This window comes from Zea mays, chromosome 10 (assembly GCF_902167145.1).
Source record: "Zea mays cultivar B73 chromosome 10, Zm-B73-REFERENCE-NAM-5.0, whole genome shotgun sequence".
NCBI lineage: Eukaryota > Viridiplantae > Streptophyta > Magnoliopsida > Poales > Poaceae > Zea > Zea mays.
Genome location: NC_050105.1, coordinates 81,930,488 through 81,947,243, shown reverse-complemented (window position 1 = coordinate 81,947,243; position 16,756 = coordinate 81,930,488). Strand labels below are relative to the sequence as shown.

General features: G+C 43.6%; 1 protein-coding gene across 1 annotated transcript; it reads right to left on the bottom strand.

The window, feature by feature from the left end:
• Window positions 1–1,216: 1,216 nt before the first annotated feature.
• LOC100277122 (TMPIT-like protein) lies at window positions 1,217–5,945 on the bottom strand. The gene is made up of 10 exons (NM_001150780.2): window positions 5,578–5,945; window positions 5,042–5,120; window positions 4,822–4,916; window positions 3,277–3,381; window positions 3,095–3,174; window positions 2,814–2,904; window positions 2,633–2,740; window positions 2,299–2,385; window positions 1,928–1,996; window positions 1,217–1,814 (listed from the first exon to the last, which is right to left on the bottom strand). The coding sequence occupies exons 1-10, from the start codon at window positions 5,779–5,781 to the stop codon at window positions 1,626–1,628; spliced, it is 1,107 nt and encodes a 368-aa protein (NP_001144252.1). The 5' UTR covers window positions 5,782–5,945; the 3' UTR covers window positions 1,217–1,625.
• Between the last annotated feature and the right edge of the window lie 10,811 nt (window positions 5,946–16,756).

Here is a 16,756-nt window from a genome sequence, read left to right as displayed (position 1 = left end):
TGATTCATATTACATTGGTACCTTCGGCTTGCTCGAAGGTGAAGACGTGAGAGAATGATTACAATTCAGCGTGAACAGTACGGTGCTACTGTTCGTCTATTTATAGGCACGGGACGCAGCCCGGGTAAAAGTACATTTATGTCTCCAATATTCACGTATGACCGTAATACAAGTCATTAAGGACTAAGTAGTCTTTTTCCCCTTCGGTCAGCATCATCATCATACTTTATCTCTGTTATAAGCCGAAACTGTCCATTTGGCGATAGCTTCGGCGTTTACTCTTATCATCTTTAGATTTGTCTTCATCTCATATGCCTTCATCACGAGGAACAGGCTTGCATCCTAAAGATGAAGCTTCCTGTAATAGCTTATGCTAAAAACAAATGCTTAATTATGTTTTGAGGACCTTCGGAAGACGAAGGCCCCAACACCTATGCCCGTCGCATGCTCCCGTTGTTAGCCGAGCTAAGAGGGTGACCGTGGTGCGGCGATTTGCTCACCGGCGACGTGAAAACACTGCAGCACCGTCGTCCATTTACAGATAAAAGAAATAGGTAAATAGGGTTGATAATCATTTATAATATAAAAATAATTCTAGAACATTAGGAAATTCATAACTCCTACGTTTTAACTCCGATTTGACTTCATAAATATATTTATTACGCAGTAACAACATTATCTATAGGATAACACATATTCTTATAAGTAGATATTTATATAGCCTATGGTTATGGGATTAGCTTTTCTAAATATAATTGATGTAATATTTTGATTCTATAATTATACTCTGACTAAAAACAACCTCTAATCAAGTTATAACTTAAATTGAGGATGAATTATCTATTTCTTAGTCATTGAATGTGTGAATCTTTAATTAGCGTATTGAGTCATTGTATATGTGAATGTAAGTCATTGTATGTGCGAATCTTTAATTATCGCACATATGAGATTTACTCTTAAATCAGGGCAAAGGGCAAATTCGGGTGTGACACCTGCCTTCCTCCAGCTGCCGTATTTGTGATGTTATCCTATCCCCCAAACTTTCTCCCATGCTAACTCGTCAGCCGTTAGCCGGTGATCAACCACAGCGTCCTTCCCTGCCATGGCATCCACCCATCTAGCCCTATTGTCACCCCTCATCCTGCTGCTAGTACCATGCATCTTCTAACCTGCTACTGGTTTTCTTCACCATCATTTAATTCGTGACACAACAAACATTTCAGAGCAACGTAAGCATGCACCAACCAACATACAAAGCAACACATTGCCACAACGTGTATACAACTTCGCATGTTTCATTCATTGTGACAAATGCCTGCCTGTCTCACAACTATACTTGGAAAATTTTGCTAAGCCTTACATAGTCCTAAGCCCACCACCCTAGCCCACTCGATGTTCATTCAGGGTACAGGTATATAAACAAACACCACAAGTTTATTCTCGGCCACCTCCAGCCTAGAACCATCAGCAGCCTACTTGCCTGATGATTGATTACACGAGTATGAGCTTCGACACAGACGACGGACAGGATTACGAGCTGACGGCCAAGAAAAAAAAACACTAAAATGCTTTACAGTGGTAACACACCCGGGTTAAACACGGGCACCTTTTCCTCTTGGCCTTGTTCATGCTTTGGTGGTCGCTGAATCTATCGGCGATGATGAACCTGTTGGCGAGGGGCATGTGTCGAGGTCCCGTCTGCCCTTGGATTTCTTCATCTTCGCCTTGAACCGGGACTTGGTTACCAGGGTGTCCACTGTGTTTGCAAAGTTACCGATTGCCATCGCGATCAGCAGGATCCCGCATACCACAACCTGTGACAAAGCACAAAGCTTATGACACGGACAAAACACTGCGGAATCCTGGTTGTATTGACAACTACAAAATGCAATGGAATCCTTGTTCATTGACAGCTAAAGTCTCTGACCTGCCACTCAGGGACAACGCCAGTATGAGCTGTGCGCAGAAGTAAAAACCCAACATAACCCTCGAATCCCTGAAAGAAAAAAAAAACGAAAAAGAACATCAAATGTTTCCTCCAGCTGTCATACGTCCATGAAAAGATTGTAACATCATGCTACATGATTTAGTCATGAACCAATCATAGCACAACAAAATGATTATTCGATATAGAAAGACTTAGCAGTTGGCACAATCATCAAGAAATTCTCAGAAAAGCATCATTTATATGCAAAAACGATTTCGCATGTTAAATAGGAGAACCAGGACAAAAGTTTGCAATGTCTAAAAACCTAGGTGAGGTGTTCAACAACATGCAGCCGTCAGAAGAAAGAATACCTGCAGGAGGAAAAGGAGAGGGCACAACAGCAACAATTGACCTTCAACACCAGCAGTCTCTCCCCATACAACATCCATTCTTTTAGCCTGGTGGCAAAGCAAAATTCCAGTTACAAAATATTGCTTTTACTTAAGTTTATTGCACGGCTAAATGCCATGCAACGAATAGTGATGTCGGTAGACCATGCCAATTGTGCATTTCCTCCTTTCACAAGTATTAAGTCCATTTAGGTTTGTCCTAACTCCTAAGTCAAACTTCTCCAACTTTGACCATCAACATCCATTATATAAAGATTGCTGAAGCAAGATTATTAGACTCGATATAAAAAAATACCTTCCCCAAAGCAATCCTAGTATATAATCTTTGACGCTGATATCTATTCTGCAGCATCATGACAAATCCTTGCATTATGGCCCAGCAAAGGAAAAGTTCCACGCCTCTCTGTCAAAAGAAGAAACAGGTTAAGCACATGTACTTGTGTACATTTCATAATGGAAAGATCCAAAAGGCATACCTGCTTGCGTGCACAATTAGGTTGCCCCTTTATCTCCCATGTGAGACTTACAAGAGACATCAGCATGGCACAGTAGTGATGAAGTATCCACCTTAAGGGAGAAAACAACAAGAGACAGTCACAGTATGGAACAGAAAAAAAGGCAAATGGAAGTGAACAAATAGGTCTTGGAAAACAGAAGTTATCCCATATGCATTAGTTTAAAAGCTTTTGACCCACAGGCCAGAACATTCTTAGCTTTTTCAGATACGATCATATGGCAGAGCATCAGTGATCCTTACCAAGGACGAATATCACTTCCATTAACTCGCAGTATGTTCTCACGCAAAGCTAAACTGGTATACAGGAATAATAACCAAGCCTATACAAGGTAATTTGAGATATCAGTGTCTTTTGGCATGACATGAAACATATGATTAATTCAACTAATGCTGCATCGCCGCAAGCAAGCATTAGAGTGTACCTGGTATAGCTGAACTGGCAATACTGGAAAACATCCATTCCATAACCATTGTCGAAGAAACAACAAAATCACCGGAAAACAAAGAAACAGCAAGGCAGTTCTGTCCTGGAAATGGGGAGAAAAGGTTGATTATAAACATAAGAAACTCTCTAGCTAGTCTGGATCTATAATCCAAGGATCTAACATTGACAGCTAAACTAAGATTCATTTTTACAAAAGAAGAGAATAAAAGGATGCATCTAGTTTCTTATTTGTATACTTAAATATGATCAATGGTAGAACAATCCAAATAATATTTGATGGAATATTATAGAAATTCTCCTAAAATGTTACTATTCCGTTTGCACAGAAAGGATGCTAGTTTTAGGGCCCGTTTGGCACAGCTCCAGCTCCTGATTCTAAGCGAGGATCTAGAGGAGCCGTGCCAAACGGGTATTTTTTTAAACTGATTCTCGTGTGGAGCCGAAAAATTGGGAGTCGTTTTTGTGAAGAAAGGTGGGATCTAAAAAAACCTGCTCCACCCTCCCTTAAAACAGCTCCTCAACCAACCAAATATGGACCTCCCCTTAAAGTTTGATCGAAATTACCCGCAATTGCCATTGGACAAAAACATAACGAGCCAATTCATGGATTAAACATTTGAGACCATTTTATACACTACTATGATGGGAATATTTTATATGTTATTGTTTCATAATTTTTTTCCGTATATGCATCCTACTTATTAGTTTGTAACAAAGTTGAACTGCAAAAGGTAAAACAGACAATCGCCACAGACCACCAACTCTCAGCAGACAAGAATCAGTTTACTTGCCAAACGGTTTTAAAAATGATTCTGATTCTCTAAGAGAATCAGGAGGATCAGCTCCTCACGAGGATCAGGATCTGGAGCTAAAGAAGCAGGAGCTGGAGCTTTGCCAAATGGGCCCTTAGTATCAGCACAATCTTGAGAGGATAAGGGTAAGAGAGGGGCCCTTGAACTCGCCATTTATTATGTTACAGTAGGAAAAAGAAAGGGGATCAAGATGGATGTTGTGTTAGCCATTTCTGTAAACTTATACATAACTCGAAGTTATAACGCTATAATTTCAGAGGAAAATCAGAGTTACATTTATTCAAATTTATTGACTTTAAAATTTTATGTTAAGTAGTGGATACAATCTGATTCTCCCACAAGTTAGACCACTACATTGACTGAAGAGCATACAAACAGAATTATTATTAGCATTTGGTCAGCTGAGCAGCACAGACCTGTAACGTGAAGTCTAACAACCTTTTGTGCTTCCCAAGTTAGTTCCAATACTACTCAAATGTCGGTAAAGATAAATTCCACGTTGTGACAGTGCATTTTTTCATTTAGCGGAAACTTCGAGCGAACTTAAAATAGCATTGCTCCAAAGATGCTTGGATCAATGAACAAGCCAAATTTCAGAACTCGAAATCCACCGGTGCCTCAAGCACAATTATATGATTCACCCAGAGTCCCCAATTGAAAAACACAACTTGACACAAAAATTACCATGAATAGTGCAGTTTAGCACATACCCTGTAGCTATTGTACTCCTCCTTCACCTTGAGCTGCACCTCCTTCCTTGTTGCCCGCAAATTTACTGGTCCCAAGAACATTTTCAGAAAAGCGCCTGCAAACCCAATAGAAGTACAGGAGTACAGGATATTGTCATAAATAAAACACAGGTTTCACCCCCGGGGAAAAAAGAAAAACAAAATCCAAGAACAAGATGAAGCTTAAAACAACTCAAATCACCTTGCGTCTTGCTCGGGAGCAGCGACGCAACGTCACCTTCAGCGATGAGGCACGCTGCTCGATCCAAGTCCTCCTCAACCTGGACAAAACCACAACCACATCAGCACGAGCAATCACGCACATTGTGACGACCAACCAGCGGCACGGAAAATGGCGTAGCGATTCAGCAATCCAAGGAACTCCTAGAGGTTCCCTCTCAGACACCCAGACTAGACAGCCGCATTGACGCTACGAAAGCGAGCTGGCGCTTTTACAGCAGGCCAAATCGTAGTTCCGCAGAAGCAGATCTCCCCCGGCGATCCGGCGCCACCCACCGCCCAGCGAGGCAGCACGCAGGGCCAAGCCAGCAGCGCGCGGAACCCTAGGGCCTAGGCGCGCCGGAGAGCCGCACGGAGCGCGATCTCCTCGAGCGTGTCCGCCCACCGACACGCATCCACCGCCGGGCGCAGTAACACAGGAGGGGGGTCGGGAGGCAGCAGCGCGCGCGCGCACACAGAGAGCGCGAGTGCGTCGGAGAGGAGCATCGAGAGGCGCACCTTGTCGCTGTCCGCGTGCGCCGCGGCGGCCTCGCGTAGCCGCCGCAGCTCCCCCTGCAACGCGGCGGCGCGGCGGCGCAGCGCCTCCTCCTCCGCCCGCGTCTGCGTCAGCAGCGCAGCCGCCGCGTCCTGCAGCTCCCGCGCCTGCTCCGCCGCGCGCGCGGCCGCCGCCGCGCCGTCCTCTTCTCCTCCTCCCTTCCCCATCTCTGTCTCCTCTGCTCGCCTTTCCTCCCGCTCTAGAGCGGCTGCTCTGTCTATAGGGGCCGCGGGAGTGCGAGGCAGACGCACTCGGCCGAGGCTGACGGGCGGGGCCGACGGCGAGAGGGGGAGGAGGGTTGGTGTCGGAGATGTGGCGATCTGATGTGTGTGCTGAGTATGTGAATGCGATTAGATTTGGCAGCATTTAAAAATCAGCGGATGTGGATGTAGATTTGGATGGGATTCGTATGGTTTTGGCCTCATCCACTTGCATTTTTAGGGGAGGTTTGTTTGGACTTTAGGGCTTTTTTTTCTAGGGTTCAGTTACTTGTGCGATACAAGGAGAGTATGCGTGCCCTATTTTTTGGCCGATTTGTGGGATGTGTCATCCTGGTTTAACCTTTTTTAAAAAAAATTGTCACGTTTTTTATGGTACGGTGGACGTCATCACGTAAGTTTCAATGTTTTGCGCTTTAGGCTGACATGTCATTTGTGTTTTCTAATCACATATACACCAAATTAATACGAGATCAACAAATCTTTAGGTGATTCACACTCTACACTGTCGTGGCATTTCTGTTGATACAAAATAGGCAGATCTTAGCCTTTATGACATGACTGAGTGGTCATTTAGGTGTATTGTTTGAAGCCAACAAGCGTGAGGATCTCTTTGAAAAAAATATAAGAATTGTACAAAAAGTATTCTAGAGAAATTACTTTTTCATTTCTATAGGAAAAAGTGTCGCATTCTATAAAACTAGCGAGCTGTAAATACGTTGCTACAGTTTTTATTTATATTTAAATATAAAATATAAAACATAAAGATATATATGTTCGGCTACATGTGTGAATGTGTGTTTAGAGTCAACAATCATAGTTTGCATCTCATCTGTGTATAGCTTTAGTTTTTTTAACCATTTAACACAACAGTTTGATGCAGCCTGCCATATATTAGTTTTTTTCACATTTTGTTGAGCAATCACGTATATATGTTGCGAGATTGAAGGTGGGAAAGAACACTTCATAGTATGTACAGGAGTGTTTGTGTCACATGGTGGATAACTGAACTTATGTTTGTGTGATGTATTATATATTCTGCAAAACTATAGTTATACTGTTGTAGGTTCAAAGCCAATGTATGTGTTTATTTTCTCCGGAATTGGACATAGAGTTTGCCATTGAAAATAGGCAAAATGGGGAAAAGAAGTGATGAGGTTGCTGGTTTGTGTAGCACCCCAAAATTTCAAATCTTGAACTTTTCTCAAACTAACTCTAAATTTAAAATGAATTTTAAATTTCGTTTCAAAATGTTTGTTTGCAAGTTGATATCAACAAATAAAATATAGTGGTCCATATTATCCTCAAAATATCCTATAAATATTTTCCCAGTGATCCCCTCAAATTCTTTCCAGAAATACTGCTCAAATATTCCACCGATATTTCTCTAAATATTTTCCTCCTGGGAAATACCTTCGGAATCATTTTTAAAGTCCCTATAAATATTTTCTCCATAATTTTCCTCATGCTCATGCGTATACGTATGCCTCTAGTGTCATACGGTGAGGTCTACAAGCTAATTTCACTTATACATGACTAATACATGCTTATCTCCCACTAATTCTCGCATCCTCCCCCTAATCCTCCCACCTAGCCTATAAATAAAGGGGCAAGGGCCTCCTTGCAAGCCACCCCAAGCCATTTCATGGCAAATCTCTTCCCCCCACACGCCCACTCCAACTCCCACACAAGCACAAGGATCGTTCGGTCGTTCATTCGATTGTTCGTCCACCTGTTCTTAGTTCGTTCGTTCGTCCGATCCTTCATGGTTCATTCGTCCGTTCGTTCGATCGTTCGTCCGTTCGTTCGTCCAAATAATCTTTGTTCAACTGTTATGCTGCCGAAATTTCGATCGTTCGTCCGTTCGTTTATAGTTCCTATTCATCGTTCGTTCATAGTCCCTATTCATCATTCGTTCATAGTCCCTATTCATCGTTCGTTCATAGTCCCTATTCATCGTTCATCGTTCGTTCATAGTCCCTATTCATTGTTCATAGTCCCTATTCATCGTTCATCATTCGTTCATAGTCCCTATTCATCGTTCGTTCATAGTCTCTATTCATCGTTCATAGTCTCTATTCATCGTTACTGTTCATCGTTACTATTCACCGTTACTATTCACCGATGGTATTTTGAAAATCGCCTAGAGGGGGGGTGAATAGGGCGAAACTGAAATTCTCAAAAATAATCACAACTACAAGCCGGGTTAGCGTTAGAAATATAAACGAGTTCCGCGAGAGAGGGAGCAAAACAAATCGCAAGCAAATGAAGAGTGTGACACGCGGATTTGTTTTACCGAGGTTCGGTTCTTGCAAACCTACTCCCCGTTGAGGAGGCCACAAAGGCCGGGTCTCTTTCAACCCTTCCCTCTCTCAAACGATCCCTCGGACCGAGTGAGCTTCTCTTCTCAAATCACTTGGGAATCAAACTTCCCGCAAGGGCCACCACACACTTGGTGCCTCTTGCCTCAATTACAAGTGAGTGTTTGATCACAAGAAAGAATCAAGAAGGAAGGAAGCAATCCAAGCGCAAGAGCTCGAAGGAACACAAGCAAATCACTCTCTCTAGTCACTATGGCGTTGTGTGGAATTTGGAGAGGATTTGATCTCTTTGGTGTGTCTAGAATTGAATACTAGAGCTCTTGTAGTAGTTGGGAAGTAGAGAACTTGGATGCAATGAATGGTGGGATGGTTGGGGTATTTATAGCCCCAACCACCAAAAGTGGCCGTTGGGAGGCTTGTCTGTTCGATGGCGCACCGGACAGTCCGGTGCACACCGGACAGTCCGGTGCCCCCGCCACGTCATCACTGCCGTTGGATTCTGACCGTTGGTGCTTCTGACTTGTGGGCCCGCCTGGATGTCCGGTGCACACCGGACATCCACTGTTCCTTGTCCGGTGCGCCGGTATGGACACGCCTGACTTCTGCGCGCGCAGAGCGCGCAATAAATGTAGTGCAGGTAGCCGTTGGCGCCGAAATAGCCGTTGCTCCGCTGTTGCACCGGACAGTCCGGTGTACACCGGACAGTCCGGTGAATTATAGAAGAGCGGCCGAAGTGAATTCCCGAGGCTGGCGAGTTCCTGAAGCGACTCATCCATGGCGCACCGGACACTGTCCGGTGTACACCGGACAGTCCGGTGAATTATAGCGTGAGTGCCTCAGGAAATTCCCGAAGGTGGCAAGTTCGAGCTGGAGTCCTCTGGTGCACCGGACACTGTCCGGTGGCACACCGGACAGTCCGGTGCGCCAGATCAGAGGTGCCTTCGGTTGGCCCTTTGCTCTTTTGTTGAATCCAACTCTTGATCTTTTTATTGGCTGAGTGTGAACCTTTTACACCTGTAGTGTCTATATACTTGGGCAAACTAGTTAGTCCAACAATTTGTGTTGGGCAATTCAACCACCAAAATTATTTAGGAACTAGGTGAAAACCTAATTCCCTTTCAATCTCCCCCTTTTTGGTGATTGATGCCAACACAAACCAAAGTAAATATAGAAGTGCATAATTGAACTAGTTTGCATAATGTAAGTGTAAAGGTTGCTTGGAATTGAGCCAATATAAGTACTTACAAGATATGCATGGATTGTTTCTTTCTTATTTAACATTTTGGACCACGCTTGCACCACATGTTTTGTTTTTGCAAACTCTTTTGTAAATCCTTTTCAAAGTTCTTTTGCAAATGGTCAAAGGTAAATGAATAGGATTTTGCAAAGCATTTTCAAGATTTGAAATTTTCTCCCCCTGTTTCAAATGCTTTTCCTTTGACTAAACAAAACTCCCCCTAAAGGAGATCCTCCTCTTAGTGTTCAAGAGGGTTTTGATATATCATTTTTGAAATACTACTTTCTCCCTCTTTTGAACACAATAGGATACCAATTGATAAATACTCTTGGAAAACACTAAGTTTTTTGAAATTGGTGGTGGTGCGGTCCTTTTGCTTTGGGCTCATACTCTCTCCCCCTTTGGCATGAATCGCCAAAAACGGAATTATTAGAGCCCTCGAGGTAATGTCTTCCTCTTTGGTCATAAACAAATGAGTTAAGATTATACCAAAGATGAAGTCCTTTTGTTCTCTCCCCCAGAGATGGAGAGTGGCTTGGAGCGACGGCGAAGGATAGGTTGCGGAGTGGAAGCCGTTGTTTTCGCCGAAAACTCCAATTCCCTTTCAATATACCTATGACTTGATTTGAAATAGACTTGGAAACACATTAGTCATAGCATATAAAAGAGATATGATCAAAAGTATATAAATGAGCTATGTGTGCAATCTAACAAAAGAAGTTGCGGGAATCAAGAATATTGAGCTCATGCCTAAGTTTGGTAAAAGTTTGTTCATCAAGTGGCTTGGTAAAGATATCGGCTAATTAATCTTTAGTATTAATGTAAGCAATCTTGATATCTCCCTTTTGTTGGTGATCCCTAAGAAAATGATACCGAATGGCTATGTGCTTAGTGCGGCTATGCTCGACGGGATTGTCGGCCATTTTGATTGCACTCTCATTATCACATAGCAAAGGAACTTTGGTTAATTTGTAACCGTAGTCCCGCAGGGTTTGCCTCATCCAAAGTAATTGCGCGCAACAATGACCTGCGGCAATGTACTCGGCTTCGGCGGTTGAAAGAGCGACCGAATTTTGCTTCTTTGAAGCCCAAGACACCAAGGATCTCCCCAAGAACTGGCAAGTCCCTGATGTGCTCTTCCTGTTAATCTTACACCCCGCCCAATCGGCATCCGAATAACCAATCAAATCAAATGTGGATCCCCGAGGGTACCAAAGCCCAAACTTAGGAGTATAAGCCAAATATCTCAAGATTCGTTTTACGGCCGTAAGGTGGGATTCCTTAGGGTCGGATTGGAATCTTGCACACATGCAAACGGAAAGCATAATGTCCGGTCGAGAAGCACATAAATAGAGTAAGGAACCTATCATCGACCGGTATACCTTTTGATCCACGGACTTACCTCCCGTGTCGAGGTCGAGATGCCCATTGGTTCCCATGGGTGTCTTGATGGGCTTGGCATCCTTCATCCCAAACTTGCTTAGAATATCTTGAGTATACTTCGTTTGGCTAAGGAAGGTGCCCTCTTGGAGTTGCTTCACTTGAAATCCTAAGAAATACTTCAACTCCCCCATCATAGACATCTCGAATTTCTGTGTCATGATCCTACTAAATTCCTCACAAGTAGATTCGTTGGTAGACCCAAATATGATATCATCAACATAAATTTGGCATACAAACAAATCATTGTCAAGAGTTTTAGTGAATAGAGTAGGATCGGCCTTGCCGACTTTGAAGCCATTAGCGATAAGGAAATCTCTAAGGCATTCATACCATGCTCTTGGGGCTTGCTTGAGCCCATAAAGCGCCTTAGAGAGCTTATAGACATGGTTAGGGTACTTACTATCTTCAAAGCCGGGAGGTTGCTCAACATAGACCTCTTCCTTGATTGGTCCATTGAGGAAAGCACTTTTCACGTCCATTTGATAAAGCTTAAAGCCATGGTAAGTAGCATAGGCTAATAATATGCGAATTGACTCAAGCCTAGCTACGGGTGCATAGGTTTCACCGAAATCCAAACCTTCGACTTGGGAGTATCCTTTGGCCACAAGTCGAGCTTTGTTCCTTGTCACCACACCATGCTCATCTTGCTTGTTGCGGAAGACCCATTTGGTTCCTACAACATTTTGGTTAGGACGTGGAACTAAGTGTCATACCTCGTTCCTTGTGAAATTGTTGAGTTCCTCTTGCATCGCCACCACCCAATCCGAATCTTGTAGTGCTTCCTCTACCCTGTGTGGCTCAATAGAGGAAACAAACGAGTAATGCTCACAAAAATGTGCAACACGAGATCTAGTAGTTACCCCCTTATGAATGTCGCCGAGGATAGTGTCGACGGGGTGATCTCGTTGGATTGCTTGGTGGACTCTTGGGTGTGGCGGTCTTTGCTCTTCATCCTCCTTGTCTTGATCATTTGCATCTCCCCCTTGATCATTGCCGTCATCTTGAGGTGGCTCATTTGCTTGATCTTCTACTTCATCAACTTGAGCTTCATCCTCATTTTGAGTTGGTGGAGATCCTTGAGTGGAGGAGGATGGTTGATCTTGTGCTTTTGGAGGCTCTTCGGATTCCTTAGGACACACATCCCCGATGGACATGTTCCTTAGTGCGATGCACGGAGCTTCTTCATCACCTATCTCATCAAGATCAACTTGCTCTACTTGAGAGCCGTTAGTTTCATCAAACACAACGTCACATGAGACTTCAACTAGTCCAGTGGACTTGTTAAAGACTCTATATGCCCTTGTGTTTGAGTCATAACCAAGTAAAAAGCCTTCTACAGTCTTAGGAGCAAATTTAGATTTTCTACCTTTTTTAACAAGAATAAAACATTTGCTACCAAAGACTCTAAAATAAGAAATATTGGGCTTTTTACCGGTTAGGAGTTCATATGATGTCTTCTTGAGGATTCGGTGAAGATATAACCGGTTGATGGCGTAGCAAGCGGTGTTGACCGCCTCGGCCCAAAACCGATCCGAAGTCTTGTACTCATCAAGCATGGTCCTTGCCATGTCCAATAGAGTTCGATTCTTCCTCTCTACTACACCATTTTGTTGAGGGGTGTAGGGAGAAGAGAACTCATGCTTGATGCCCTCCTCCTCAAGAAAGCCTTCAATTTGAGAGTTCTTGAACTCCGTCCCGTTGTCGCTTCTTATTTTCTTGATCCTTAAGCCGAACTCATTTTGAGCCCGTCTCAAGAATCCCTTTAAGGTCTCTTGGGTTTGAGATTTTTCCTGTAAAAAGAATACCCAAGTGAAGCGAGAATAATCATCCACAATAACTAGACAGTACTTACTCCCGCCGATGCTTATGTAAGCAATCGGGCCGAATAGATCCATGTGTAGGAGCACTAGTGGCCTGTCGGTCGTCATGATGTTTTTGTGTGGATGATGAGCTCCAACTTGCTTCCCTGCCTGGCATGCGCTACAAATCCTGTCTTTCTCAAAATGAACATTTGTTAATCCTAAAATGTGTTCTCCCTTTAGAAGCTTATGAAGATTCTTCATTCCAACATGGGCTAGTCGGCGGTGCCAGAGCCAACCCATGTTAGTCTTAGCAATTAAGCAAGTGTCGAGTTCAGCTCTATCAAAATCTACTAAGTATAGCTGGCCCTCTAACACTCCCTTAAATGCTATTGAATCATCACTTCTTTTAAAGATAGTGACACCTACATCAGTGAATAGACAGTTGTAGCCCATTTGACATAATTGGGATACGGAAAGCAAATTGTAATCTAATGAATCAACAAGAAAAACATTGGAAATAGTATGGTCAGGTGATATAGCAATTTTACCCAATCCTTTGACCAAACCTTGATTTCCATCCCCAAATGTGATCGCTCGTTGGGGATCTTGGTTTTTTCATATGAGGAGAACATCTTCTTCTCCCCTGTCATGTGGTTTGTGCACCCGCTATCGAGTATCCAGCTTGAGCCCCCGGATGCATAAACCTGCAAAACAATTTTAGTTCTTGATTTTAGGTACCCAAACGGTTTTGGGTCCTTTGGCATTAGAAACAAGAACTTTGGGTACCCAAACACAAGTCCTGGAACCCTTGTGTTTGCCCCCAACAAACTTGGCAACTACCTTGCCGGATTTGTTAGTAAGCACATAAGAAGCATCAAAAGTCTTAAATGAAATGGTATGATCATTTGATGCATTAGGAGTTTTCTTTCTAGGCAACTTGGCACGGGTTGGTTGCCTAGAGCTAGATGTCTCACCCTTATACATAAAAGCATGATTAGGACCAGAGTGAGACTTCCTAGAATGAATTTTCCTAATTTTGTCCTCGGGATAACCGGCAGGGTATAAAATGTAACCCTCGTTATCCTGAGGCATGGGAGCCTTGCCCTTAACAAAATTTGACAATCTTTTAGGAGGGGCACTAATTTTGACATTGTCTCCCCTTTGGAAGCCAATGCCATCCTTAATGCTAGGGCGTCTCCCATTATAAAGCATGCTACGAGCAAATTTAAATTTCTCATTTTCTAAGTTGTGCTTGGCAATTTTAGCATCTAGTTTTGCTATATGATCATTTTGTTGTTTAATTAAAGACATGTGATCATGAATAGCATTAACATCAATATCTCTACATCTATCACAAATAGACACATGCTCAATAGTAGATGTAGAGGGTTTGCAAGAATTAAGTTCAACAATCTTAGCACGTAATATATCATTTTTATCTCTAAGATCAGAAATAGTGACATTGCAAACATCAAAATCTTTAGCCTTAGCAATCAAATTATCATTTTCTACTCTAAGGCTAGCAAGAGAAGTGTTTAATTTTTCAATCCTAGCAAGCAAATCATCATTATTATCTCTAGGATTGGAAATTGAAATATTACAAACATGTGAATCAACCTTAGCATTTAAACTAGCATTTTCATTTCTAAGGTTGTCAATCATCTCTCGACAAGTGCTTAGCTCACTAGATAATTTTTCACATTTCTCAATTTCTAGAGCATAAGCATTTTTAACCTTAACATGCTTTTTATTTTCCTTGATTAGGAAGTCCTCTTGGGAGTCCAAGAGATCATCCTTCTCATGGATGGCACTAATTAGCTCATTTAATTTTTCTTTTTGTTCTATGTTAAGGTTGGCAAAAAGGATACGCAAGTTGTCTTCCTCACCACTAGCATTATCATCACTAGACGATTCATATTTAGTGGAGGAGTTGGATTTAACCTTCTTCCTTTTGCCGTCCTTTGCCATGAGGCACTTGTGGCCGACGTTGGGGAAGAGGAGTCCCTTGGTGACGGCGATGTTGGCGGCGTCCTCGTCGTCGGAGGAGTCGCTAGAGCTTTCGTCGGAGTCCCACTCCCGACAAACATGGGCATCGCCGCCCTTCTTCTTGTAGTACCTCTTCTTCTCCTTTCTTCTCCCCTTCTTGTCGTCGCCCCTGTCACTATCACTTGATAATGGACATTTAGCAATAAAGTGACCGGGCTTACCACACTTGTAGCAAACCTTCTTGGAGCGGGACTTGTAGTCTTTCCCTCTCCTTTGCTTGAGGATTTGGCGGAAGCTCTTGATGACGAGCGCCATTTCCTCATTGTCGAGCTTGGAGGCGTCTATAGGTTGTCGACTTGGTGTAGCCTCCTCCTTCTTCTCCTCCGTCGCCTTGAATGCGACGGGTTGAGCTTCGGATGTGGATGGATCATCAAGCTCGTTGATCTTCCTCGAGCCTTCGATCATGCACTCAAAACTTACAAAATTCTCGATAACTTCCTCGGGGGTCATTTTAGTATATCTAGGATTACCACGAATTAATTGAACTTGAGTGGGGTTAAGGAAAATGAGAGATCTTAGAATAACCTTAACCATTTCGTGGTCGTCCCACTTTACGCTCCCGAGGTTGCGCACTTGGTTCACCAAGGTCTTGAGCCGGTTGTACATGTGTTGTGGCTCTTCCCCTTTGCGAAGCCGGAACCGACCGAGCTCCCCCTCGATCGTCTCCCGCTTGGTGATCTTTGTGAGCTCATCTCCTTCGTGCGCGGTTTTGAGCACATCCCAAACCTCCTTGGCGCTCTTCAACCCTTGAACTTTGTTATACTCCTCTCTACTTAAAGAGGCGAGGAGTATTGTTGTCGCTTGAGAGTTGAAGTGCTCGATTTGGGCCACCTCATCCTCATCATAATCTTTATCCCCTACGGATGGTACCTGTGCACCAAACTCAACAACATCTCATATACTTTTGTGGAGTGAGGTTAGATGAAATCGCATTAAATCACTCCACCTAGCATAATCTTCACCATCAAAAGTTGGTGGTTTGCCTACTGGGACAGAAAGTAAAGGTGCATTTTTAGAAATGCGAGGATAATGTAGGGGGATCTTACTAAACTTCTTACGCTCTTGGCGTTTAGAAGTTACGGAGGGCGCATCGGAGCCGGAGGTCGATGTTGATGAAGTGTCGGTCTCGTAGTAGTCCACTTTCCTCATCCTTTTGTGCTTGTCCCCTCTCCGATGTGGCTTGTGGGAGGAAGATCTCGCCTTCTTCTCTTTGTGGTGCGAAGAAGATTTCTTCTCCTTCCCTTTGTTGGAGGAGCTCTTCTTCTTCTCCTTCCTCTTGGTGCGGGACTCTTCCGATGAAGTGCTCCCGTGGCTTGTAGTGGGCTTTTCGCCGGTCTCCATCTCCTTCTTGGCGTGATCTCCCGACATCACTTCGAGCGGTTAGGCTCTAATGAAGCACCGGGCTCTGATACCAATTGAAAATCGCCTAGAGGGGGGGTGAATAGGGCGAAACTGAAATTCTCAAAAATAATCACAACTACAAGCCGGGTTAGCGTTAGAAATATAAACGAGTTCCGCGAGAGAGGGAGCAAAACAAATCGCAAGCAAATGAAGAGTGTGACACGCGGATTTGTTTTACCGAGGTTCGGTTCTTGCAAACCTACTCCCCGTTGAGGAGGCCACAAAGGCCGGGTCTCTTTCAACCCTTCCCTCTCTCAAACGATCCCTCGGACCGAGTGAGCTTCTCTTCTCAAATCACTTGGGAATCAAACTTCCCGCAAGGGCCACCACACACTTGGTGCCTCTTGCCTCAATTACAAGTGAGTGTTTGATCACAAGAAAGAATCAAGAAGGAAGGAAGCAATCCAAGCGCAAGAGCTCGAAGGAACACAAGCAAATCACTCTCTCTAGTCACTATGGCGTTGTGTGGAATTTGGAGAGGATTTGATCTCTTTGGTGTGTCTAGAATTGAATACTAGAGCTCTTGTAGTAGTTGGGAAGTAGAGAACTTGGATGCAATGAATGGTGGGATGGTTGGGGTATTTATAGCCCCAACCACCAAAAGTGGCCGTTGGGAGGCTTGTCTGTTCGATGGCGCACCGGACAGTCCGGTGCACACCGGACAGTCCGGTGCC

Bases quoted from the DNA above. Each gene is read 5' to 3' on its own strand.
- LOC100277122 (NM_001150780.2), bottom strand. From the start codon at position 5,781: ATGGGGAAGGGAGGAGGAGAAGAGGACGGCGCGGCGGCGGCCGCGCGC. The intron at 3,382-4,821 runs GTATGTGCTAAA...CCCCATTTCCAG, and splicing joins AGGAGTACAATAGCTACAGG to GACAGAACTGCCTTGCTGTT. The intron at 1,815-1,927 runs GTCAGAGACTTT...GCTTTGTCACAG, and splicing joins GCGTTGTCCCTGAGTGGCAG to GTTGTGGTATGCGGGATCCT.